Source organism: Actinia tenebrosa, unplaced genomic scaffold (assembly GCF_029948245.1).
Source record: "Actinia tenebrosa isolate PJP-AT-01 unplaced genomic scaffold, QUT_ActTen_1.0 PGA_scaffold17__23_contigs__length_9995812, whole genome shotgun sequence".
In the NCBI taxonomy this organism is placed as follows: Eukaryota; Metazoa; Cnidaria; class Anthozoa; order Actiniaria; family Actiniidae; genus Actinia; species Actinia tenebrosa.
The window spans coordinates 1,913,173-1,924,611 of NW_028292577.1; the positions used below are offsets into that span (position 1 = coordinate 1,913,173).

Sequence of the window (11,439 nt, forward strand, 5' to 3'; positions counted from 1 at the left end):
GAAAGGATGATGTAACCAGTAAATTCAGACGAAGAGCATGGACCACGGGCTACATCAGTCTTTTGTAAGATAAAGAAATATAAAGGAACAAAAGTGAAAGGTGCAACCACCATGGGGAATAGAATAACAAGGAAGGTTGCAGCAATATATATAATATATAGGTACTTTTTCATCTTTATTTCCATCGTATTATAGTTTTAAATATATACATTATATTCGTTTTCTTTGTTTCAACCCATTGTTCAGTTTTAATTTCCGCTGCAAGAATGGTTATTATATAAAGATTATTATTAATAACTAGACATTTCGTTTTTAAGTTTTTAGATATAAAATTTGTGGCGACAAGTTTGCTCAATTTTCTCGACGTTTCGACGCCATAAGCAATCATTATCAAGAGTGATTTATTCCCTGACAATGTTATGTAGTGTTTAAAAAACGAGTAGGAGTGTTTTATCAGGTATAAAAGCACAAGGCGTAGCCGAGTACTTTTATACCTGATAAAACACGATCTACGAGTTTTTTGAACTGCTTAAAACACTCATGAACAATTTATAAGATTTTGGTTCAACTGGAGTCACCATACACGTCACGAACATGGATTTTTATACTTCGATAGAGATTTGACGTCACGGGCATGCGCAACTAGATTCAATAGAAGCTCCCACACGTTGGGTATTGCGTGCCAAGGCAAAGACAGGCACGTTAGTCAAAGATCATTAGGGTTGACTATGACCTTGATGAAGCTCTATATCTTCATCTAAACTTGGATATAAAGCATACTTCATCCCTGATGAAGTCATCCTCATAGTATTCGAGTGGTCTTTATATAAAGATCACTTGAATACTAATGAAGAGGACTTTATCGGGTATAAAGGTTCATTCACGTGACGTGTATGGTGGCTCCAATTGGACCATAAGCTCATGAATTATTAATGAGTGTTTTAAGAGTACTTGCAATTCAGTTCACCTCTTTACTCTTGAGACTAATAATGCCCGACGGCGTCGAAACGTCAAGAAAAGGAAAAAACAATCTTTTTGCTGATTTAACCTTATTGAATAATTATCATATAGTTGGTTCTTTTTTCTTCTCCTTTTTTATTTATTAATTTTTTTTCAGGTTGCTTATAGTTACGGTCCAACAACCCCGATATGTGCCATGTCGCGCTTAATGCCTTTTTAGCCTAACAACATATGACATTTTAATCTAAAACTACATCTGGATAATACTTTCTTTTACGTTATTAAATTTTACTTATCAAACAGCAAAGTTTGATTTCAAGGTGTATTTCCATATACAGACATTATAGGAAAATTATACTGGGTCAGGAAAATAATTCAAACGAAAACGTTTTCTGCTTTAAAATTGAGTTTAAATTTATGCGGGCCGCATAAACGAAGAAACCTTCCTTTCCATCTGTCCACTTGAAAGTTTTATTAAAGTGATCTGCATTCGTATCATGCTTCCTTAATTCGCTTACAGTTTTTATAGGTTTGATTGGAGAAATGCTGTATTAATTTAAACTGACAACTAACGAACAACTTGAAATTTAACTCACGACTGAGCAATAATCGAATTTTGACTGAAGGCTGAGGAATAAGTAAACTTTTAACAGACGACTGACATTTGGACCCCCATTCTTGGTTTGCAATCAATCCCAAGAGAGCACAATAACAAAAGGGATGTCCGCCATGTTGGAAGATATAACAAAAGAATTCATTTAAAAATCTTTTTTCAAATTCTTCCAACATGCCCGCTATGACGTCTATTGCAAACGAAGAATAGAGACCTTCTTGTATCGCGTTCTCCTCTTTATATCGTTGAAAATAAAGATAAAAATAAATCCCTAGCACAAAGCATGATGGAAAACTGATTACTTACGGTTTTTCAGCTCCTCTAAAAATCCCCGTCTGCAAGTTTTTTCCTTCCACATTTTCACCTATTGATTTCCTTGTTCTGATTTGTGTAGTACTCGCATCATGCTTTGTTCTAGAGAATCGTGTTCGTTCACATTGCCTATTGTCCAATGGCACCATTTACTCGCGCGAGTAAAGGGCTTTCCAATCTTGAAACCATTAGAAATAGGATTTTTGCGTAAGGAATGTTGATTTATACTCTTCGAAATATTTCTTCCGCTACCATTATAAGGAAGAAAAAATAGTATCACGAGAATTGTTCAAATCAAGTGAGACTTTTAAATCGTTTTACGTGACGATTGCTCAGAAGCTGGTTGTCATCACACTTGGTGCTGTTGGTCTGGAATTACCTGTGTCAGCAATCTTTTGACCGCGAAAAGGTGTACACTTTACATAAATCCCAAAACAACATTTGATCATGTCTTTCTTGAAGTCATCACTGTAAAACGAGTAAATTAGTGGGTTGCACAAGGAGCTAAAGAACTGAAGGATGTCTGCAATGACCAGAACGATGACAAGACTCTCGCTATTGGCATCTTCAAAAGCCTTAAATGAGCGGAGCGTTTGAACCACAACAGAAGGCCCAGATGTAATTACAAACCCGATTACCACAAGGATCAGCATTCGGGCCGCTTTTGCTTTGGACTTTGCGGCAACGTTATGGACCAAACCATTCTGACATCGACGTCTCAAGCTGACAAATATTGCTGTGTAAGTTATGATAAGGGTTACAAGAGGTATCACAAATATCATGACAGCAGAAATGGTGACAGAGAGACCGCCAATCAAACCAGGGATGATGTCGCATGAAGTCGGGTTACCAACTCGTTCGATGTCTTTAGCTTCTGGCAGGTCACTAAGTGGAACGTTGTGGACAGTGTGAAGAAACAGAACTGACGATGCGACAGCATAGATCCAAACCAACACCCCGAGAAAGAACGGCCGCTTTTTTCGCTTCAGGCTGCTAAGAGGATGAACAATGCTGAAATATCTGTCGATGGCAATAACGACAAGGCTACCAAATATTGCCCCTGCACAAGAATTTGACAAGAATGTACTGATCTTGCATGGGATGGGACTCTGTACAGCTTTAGTCGGGAGAGACATGTAAACCACAACAGGAATGAGAACCACACGACAGAACAAATCCACGGCGGCCATATGAGTAATAAAGAAACAGCTGATGTTCTTAAGGTATCGCTTGCTCTTGATCATCACATAACAGACCAGAGTATTGAGGATGATACCAGTGATGATGAGAAGAATATAAAGACAGACGACAGCGATGAACAATGCGGGAGCATTTTGCCATACATAGACTAGGGCAAGAACACTTCCTCCTTGATCGCCTGATTTTTGTATGTCATTAATCATATCGGCTGAGCTGGAGATACGAGACATTATGATCCCGATACACCGAGCGGGTGAAGTCTAAAACTGTAACGCAGATTGTATGTATTTATTTCGCTAATCATAGTGGAGGGAAATAGTAGTCATTCGATCGATGAAAAACATTCGTCCCGTTGAATTGAATTTAAAAGTCAAATGTTTTAAAAACAAGAGCCCTAAATGAGTGATTTTAATTTTAATTTACTCTCACTAAATGTGCGAGGCCTAAGGGAATAGAGAAAGAATAGAAAACTAATGAATTGGTTTACAAAGCACGGGGGTGACAAAGGAATGACATTTATACAAGAAACACACAGTTCTCCTGAAATAGAAAACGAATGGAGAAGGAGAACAAGAGGAAATCTAGTCAGTCTCACAGATCGTCCAAAAATAAAGGCACGACAATTCTTTTTGGAAACAAACTTACTCATTCAATCAAAGAACAAATTTTGGACGATGAAGGAAGATACGTTATAATGTACTATCAGAAATACAAGGACAAAATTTTTTGTTTATTAATTACTTAATTTATTAAAAGGAAGAGTTTAATCTATCTGAAAAAATGGTAGAAATATTATTAATTAGGATAGATTGTCCGTTGGATACATAAAATATTTGAGGAGGTGATTTTGATATAATCTTTGACACTGATCTGGAGAGTCAACAGGAGGAAACGCATACTCAAATTAAACTCGATATCAATTGTGGAAACTATTTTGCTAGAACAAGATCTTTGTGGCATTTGGAGACTGAGAAATCTTAGTATAAGATTCAGTCCAGTATGGGGTAACTTTGGAAAAGGTTTGTCTGACTCTCTGCAAATCCTACAGAACAGAGCGGCAAGAGTTGTCACCTTTTCAAATTACGACAAAAGATCCAGCGAGCTACTAAATTTCCCACTGTCAAATGTCCCCTCTTGAAATAGAGTTGTTTATTATTATTATTATTATTATTATTATTATTATTATTATTATTATCATTATTATGAGCTTAAGTGGGATAGACTAGATGTTCGAAGGCAGAAACAATCTGCCATATTAATGTTCAAAGCATTGAACAATAGCTCTCCACATTACTTAACAGATATGTTTAAGAATACAAGAAACATTCATTCCCATAATCTAAGAGGATCTTATCACGGCTTATTTGTACCCAGACAAAATGGTGAATCAGGGAAACGCAGTTTTAACTACAGAGGGGCTGTTCTTTGGAATAGCCTCCCTGATAATATAAAAAGTATGTCAACATATTAAGTAACTTCCGTAAGTCACTGGATGATTTTCTTCAATAAGTAGAATTCGTAATATACTCTGCCAGCGGAGGTACTCTCCCCCTTTACCAATTTTACTAAGGTGAGGTCGTGTTGTGCCGCAGCTGACAGAATATTGAATATTTTTGACTTTTCCAATTATTCATATCTTATAAGTTATACATATACATTTATATAATTTTATTTTTATTTCTAGTTATACAATTTATATTTATTATTCTATTGTAAGTTTAACACGGCTCTTAGGAAGAGCATTTTGTATGATAAGACATCCGTGTTTAAATAAAGATTATGTATGTATGTATGTATGAAGATTTACTTGGAGGGGAGTGGGACAGGGCAGGAACAGGAATTTAAATCAATATATTCACCGTAGATTATAGACTTCTTTTTCGTGTCGGATAAGAAGAATGTGATATTATTCCAGCCCCATCAACAGATCACTCTGCTTTCTCATTACATTTAAAGTGTATATGACACGAAAACATTTCATCGTTTAAAGTGTATAGTTTGTTAGTAATAATAAATATATCGTAATGAAAATCGTTTGAAAAGCTTATTTCTTGAGATATGTCAGAAAATTAAGCCTAATGTGTGACCTCATTTTGTTGACTGCACGTACTCTAAATTCAGTAGTAATGCACTAAATATAAATTGTAATTCGTATAAAATAACAGCAAAAGGCATATTCTATTCAGCTTCAGTTGAAAGCTTACGTAGTACTCTTCAAATGTTGGGAAACTGAAAACTGTACTACCTGAAATTAAGATTCTACATTCAAACATATTTCGTGTATTTACAACTACATCTGGAGACTTGCAAACGAAATGACGCCACGACTTGTACTGAATTTTCTTGAATTTCTAGAGAAATACGTTTTTGAAACAAATTTAACTGTAATATTCTTATTAATGCCAATAAAATACACATTTTTAACATTAAAATTTTTTCGTGTCATGTGCACTTTAAAATCTATCCAAGAACAACAGAGGGGAAAGTCGATTTGGAAGTTAAATGTTTCATTACTTTAAAAAAATCTAATTGAAAACTTTAAAAGATCTCTAGATAAGGAAGGTATATTTCGAACCTCCAGCTGAGATGGGAACTTATTAAATATGAAATGCGTAAATTTTCTATGTATAGTTTCAAAAAAATTAGCGCGAAGCAGGAGATCGGAATACGAAGAGTTAGACAAGTCAAATCAATAAGATAGAAAACATAGAAAGGGGGGAAGAATGTGAAGTCTTTGTTACAAAACATGATGGACTGAAGAATTAAAACGTTAGAAGAAAAGAGCAATTTCATAACTGACAGAAGGCATCATAATATGATCTAAAGCGACATGGTATGAGTATGGTGAAAAAAGTAATAAGTATTTTCTTACCTTAGAGAACCGAAATAAAGCGAAAACACATATGAAGAAACTAGTAGACAAAGATAATAACGTAATAATTAATAGAACCAAGAGAAATACTGAAAAAGGTCGAAAAGCATTTTAGTAGCTTCTTCAAAAAAAAAGTCACCCAAAATGGATGAAGACTGTATAATTTTTTTTATCAAGTTATAAAGTTCCTAAGGTCAGACGAGGATAAAGAAATCTGTAAAAGAAAAATACCAATTCAAGAATGTTATAGTGCTTTGAATCAAAGTTGTGGGGGCTTGTAAGACGCCCGGAAATAACGGAATTCCTAAAGAATTTTATGCGTGTATGTGGTCAGAAATAAAGCATGATCTAGTCAACTGTATAAACAAGAACGTTGAATTAACTCGATGCTATGTTACTTAGTTTTATCCATTATAAAACTTTTGCACTATAGCAAATAAAATTTGTTTTGCAAATTTAACAATGTCAGCAACTTTAGGCAGCTGCCTTATCATCCAATGAGATCCAAGAATTTTAATCTGCATTTTTTCGTCTATAAACGATTCACAAACCGATCCCGCATTCATTATTCTACCAGCTCCTTCCTAGTTACTGTTTCTACGTCCAAGTGGAAAGCTAAAATGTGATTTTTTGATATACAGCATGGAACAGACAACAATTGTTTCCCATCATGCTTTGTGCTAGAGATTCGTGCTCGTGCACATTGCCTATTGGCCAATGGGCTCATTTACTCGCGCGAGTAAAGGGCTTTCCAATCTTAAACCCTTGGAAATTGGATTTTTGCGCGTAAGGAATGTTGATTTAAATACGAAATATTTCTTCCGCTACCATTACTAAAAAAGAAAAAAAAACAGTATCACGAGAATCGATCAAATCAATGCCTATTGTCCAATGGGACCATTTACTGGCGCGAAAAAAAAAAAAGAACTTTCCAATCTTAAACCCTTGGAAATAGGATTTTTGCGTAAGGAATATTGATTTATACTCTACGAAATATTTCTTCCGCTACCATTATTAAGAAAGAAAAAATAGTATCACGAGAATTTCTCAAATCAGGATCAAATGAGAATTTCAAATCGTTTTACGTGACGATGGCTCAGAAGCTGGTTGTCATCACACTTGGTGCTGTTGGTCTGGAATTACCTGTGTCAGCAATCTTTTGACCGCGAAAAGGTGTACACTTTACATAAATCCCAAAACAACATTTGATCATGTCTTTCTTGAAGTCATCACTGTAAAACGAGTAAATTAGTGGGTTGCACAAGGAGCTAAAGAACTGAAGGATGTCTGCAATGACCAGAACGATGACAAGACTCTCGCTATTGGCATCTTCAAAAGCCTTAAATGAGCGGAGCGTTTGAACCACAACAGAAGGCCCAGATGTAATTACAAACCCGATTACCACAAGGATCAGCATTCGGGCCGCTTTTGCTTTGGACTTTGCGGCAACGTTATGGACCAAACCATTCTGACATCGACGTCTCAAGCTTACAAATATTGCTGTGTAAGTTATGATCAGGGTTACAAGAGGTATTACAAATATCATAACAGCAGAAATGGTGACAGAGAGACCGCCAATCAAACCAGGGATGATGTCGCATGAAGTCGGGTTACCAACTCGTTCGATGTCTTTAGCTTCTGGCAGGTCACTAAGTGGAACGTTGTGGACAGTGTGAAGAAACAGAACTGACGATGCGACAGCATAGATCCAAACCAACACCCCGAGAAAGAACGGCCGCTTTTTTCGCTTCAGGCTGCTAAGAGGATGAACAATGTTGAAATATCTGTCGATGGCAATAACGACAAGGCTACCAAATATGGCCCCTGCACAAGAATTTGACACGAATGTACTGATCTTGCATGGGATGGGACTCTGTACAGCTTTAGTCGGGAGAGACATGTAAACCACAACAGGAATGAGAACCACACGACAGAACAAATCCACGGCGGCCATATGAGTAATAAAGAAACAGCTGATGTTCTTAAGGTATCGCTTGCTCTTGATCATCACATAACAGACCAGAGTATTGAGGATGATACCAGTGATGATGAGAAGAAAATAAAGACAGACGACGGCGATGAACAATGCGGGAGCATTTTGCCATACATAGACTAGGGCAAGAACACTTCCTCCTTGATCGCCTAATTTTTGTGTGATGTTAATCATATCGGCTGAGCTGGAGATACGAGACATCATGATCCCGATGCTATTTTACTTATTTTATCCATTATTAAACGTTTACTCTATAGCAGAATTTGCTTTGCAATTTAACGATGTCATCAACTGTAGGCACCTGCCCTATCAACCAATGAGATCCAAAAATTTTAATCTGCATTATTTCGTCTATTGGGTGACAGTAATTTTTGCGTGAACTTTGATTCAGAAACCGATCGCGCATTCATCGTTCTACCGGCTCTTTCCTAGTTACCGTTTTTACGTCCGAGTGGAAAGCTAAAATTTCTCAAAAAAGGAATTAAAAAAAAAAAAAAAAAAAAAATCCTTTCAAAATATTTGATCTCTGCATGAATTAGTCCTTTCCTGACTTTGATCAGCCCAGAGATTGTTTCATGGTCCAAAAAGATGTGAAGGATGGGAATATTGCTAAATGATAATCAGATCAGTCATGATAACGAAAAATTAATCTACTTTCTGGGTAAATATTTACTTTAAATGAATGAATAATTAAATAAGGAAAAACGTTTTGATCGGGTTAATAAAGTTTGGGGTTTCCATCATAGGTTGTTCTTGTCCTTGTTGTTGTTCTTAGAATTTTGCACAAAACCGCCCTGCACTCTTCGTTGTATTTTTATTCCGTTTTTTCCTTTTCCTTAGCCACGTTTATCATTTTTTTTCGCTATCATTTTTTCGGTACATTCTAAATGCTTATAACTCTTCAGGGATTAATATATGACAACAGAACTTTCCGCAAATTAATAATTTAGACATGTTTCTATTTGTAATGAAGATATTAATAAAAATATAATATTAAGAATAAATTGATGAAATTGTAAAGAAGAAATTATCGAAATGAATTAGGCATGAGAAAAACCATTCGTGGCTCAGTGAACGCCAGAGAGTCTTTGAAAAAACATCTGGGTTAGATGGCCGAAAAGAGAGCATAGGAAAAACATGACAAGATAGGAATAAGTAAACAATAAGAAGAGGTTTTTAATTAAATTAAAGTCATGTTTGGGAAGCCGCAATGTCAACGTTAGATAGATAGAAAGAAACAGCGAAAGGATTTGCGATAATATTTCTAAGATTATTTTTAGCTATTTTTAAGTAACGATTGGGAGATGTTTGTCCCAATCTTGCTGAATATATTAAGTGACTGAGCGCTGTTAGTAATCGACTGATAGCCCCACTTTGGAGTATAGAAATCTCCGTTAATTTCGATTAACGGTTAAGTATTATTTTAGTACCTGTTAGGAAACTATGTAGTCTAGTGACTGTTAAGTTGCTAAACAAATTCATATAGTATGAATAATATAATTTTAGGATAGTTCAAATTCCTCCTTGGGAATTGGGAACTAGCTAATTATTATTATGCTTACTTTTAGCTAGCCAATAGGAATGATTGTAAGAGATCTCATTAGTTGTATACAGAATAGGGGTTCTACGCCGGGCGGATCAGGGCGGATCGCGGATCAGCCCTAGAGATGACGTCATCGCACTACTACTACTGACGTCAGAGCCTAAAGCGTGACGTCATAGGATTTAAGAACCAATCAGAAGCCATTCCGGTGAAGATAGCAACTCCGGAGCGATCTTCCAGACCCCCTCTTCGGGCATCTGGACAGGTCATCTCTAGGGCTGATCCGCGATCCGCACTGATCCACCCGGCGTAGAGCCCCTATTCTGTATACTACTCTCATTAATTTTACCAATACAATTTAAGTGCATGTAGCACAGAATTTAGTAGTTGGAATCAAAGTTAACGTTGGAGTTGGAGTTGGAGTCGAAGTTGAAGTTGGAGTTGGAGTTGCAGTTGCAGTTAGCTCAGTTGTACTCGCAATAAAAAGAACAGAAGACCCACAAAAAGCAACAAGAATCTATGTGTCCGATAGGGAAGTAGTACTTCCTCACCTCCCCTCGTGACAAAATCATGACAGAGAATAATAATTCTATTAACTCTATAATGGACAGCTCATGTAAACAGGAACCACCTGTTATCTAATTTGCTGCAGTATAATTGGAAGCTGAAATGATAATCGGAAGATCTCTCAAGCTTGGGTTTAATTTTACCCATTTCCATTTCAGACCACGTGTCAGCCAGAAATCATTGTAATTATATCAAAACAATAGCCGCAAGAACAATGTGTCAGATAAGCTAAATTATTTTCGAAGGTGACTCCATTATGATTCGAGTGAACTTAGCGAATTTTTCACTCCCTCGTCTCACGTTAAAAACATTCGGATATTTCTGAATATAGCACATGTAGTAGCTCAAACACTTAAGCTTTTAATGGTGAATTTGAAATATTGTTTTCGAGTCGCGTTTGCCGTTGCGGGCCGATTTTCTAACAGTGGTTTTTCATAGTACCTACCTCCTGTTCGCTCAAAAATCGATCGCATTTCTATGAAACTTCGTATTCTGAGATTCTTCGTAAATAGACTTGCGCATGCCATAATTTTGTCTGCCGAATTCGCAAAATCTATCGAGCCAAGTTGCATTAACATTCACGAAATAAAGACCATATGAAAAAGGGCGTGTCATTTGAGATACCTTAGTTCATCAGTTATAGAAGACAACAATGCTTTCATTAGAAAGAGTATATCGAAATTATTGATCTTCTAAAATTTCAGTGTAGTAACATTAAATGGTAAAAAGCTACAAGTGTTTGAAATTAGAAAGGTTTGTCAGTATGGAAACAACAACCAAGGGTCTATCAGCATCGCTATCATGTTTTCGGTACATTATAAATGCTTATAACTCTTCAGGGATTTAATATATGACAACAGACATTTCCGAAATTACTAATTTAGACATGGCTTTAATTGCAATGAAAAAATATTTTTGAAATCATCAATTGTTCGTGGTGCTCGTTCCCACTCTTACACTCGTTTTTCATATGGTCTATAGTAACTGTCAGTAACATTTGACGGAAGGAAAAGACACGTACACATCAAGTTTTTAAAAATTGCAGAATTTTTGGATGAGTATATGGCGAAGTGATTATCGGTAAATGAGTCGAGAGTCTAAATATTCACCATAATTACTGAGCCTGAGGGGAATAATTTCGCTTCGTTTCGTTTCGTTTTTCTTTCTTTTCTTTTCACTCCGATTTCTCAGTCTAATCTAATGGTGATTGTTGACCTTATCAGTGATTGCTGGTATAAAGCTACAGCTAGGGGTCTTGTCACCTCTCAATACTTTGGCTGTAAGGCAAGCAGCTGTTTTCTCGAAAGAATTTCGTCATTAAACATGAAATATTTCGTCAATTAAAGTTTTATGGACAACGTGTGAGCTGGCTATATATA

The 11,439-nt window shown here is 36.2% G+C and overlaps 2 protein-coding genes across 2 annotated transcripts; both read right to left on the bottom strand.

Moving 5' to 3' along the window:
• Positions 1–2,217: 2,217 nt before the first annotated feature.
• On the bottom strand, positions 2,218–3,315 carry LOC116299500 (QRFP-like peptide receptor). The gene has a single exon (XM_031708162.2). It carries the CDS (start codon positions 3,313–3,315, stop codon positions 2,218–2,220), a length of 1,098 nt encoding a protein of 365 aa, XP_031564022.2.
• Positions 3,316–7,053: 3,738 nt separating this feature from the next.
• On the bottom strand, positions 7,054–8,151 carry LOC116299532 (QRFP-like peptide receptor). Its single transcript, XM_031708205.2, has one exon. It carries the CDS (start codon positions 8,149–8,151, stop codon positions 7,054–7,056), a length of 1,098 nt encoding a protein of 365 aa, XP_031564065.2.
• Positions 8,152–11,439: the final 3,288 nt, after the last annotated feature.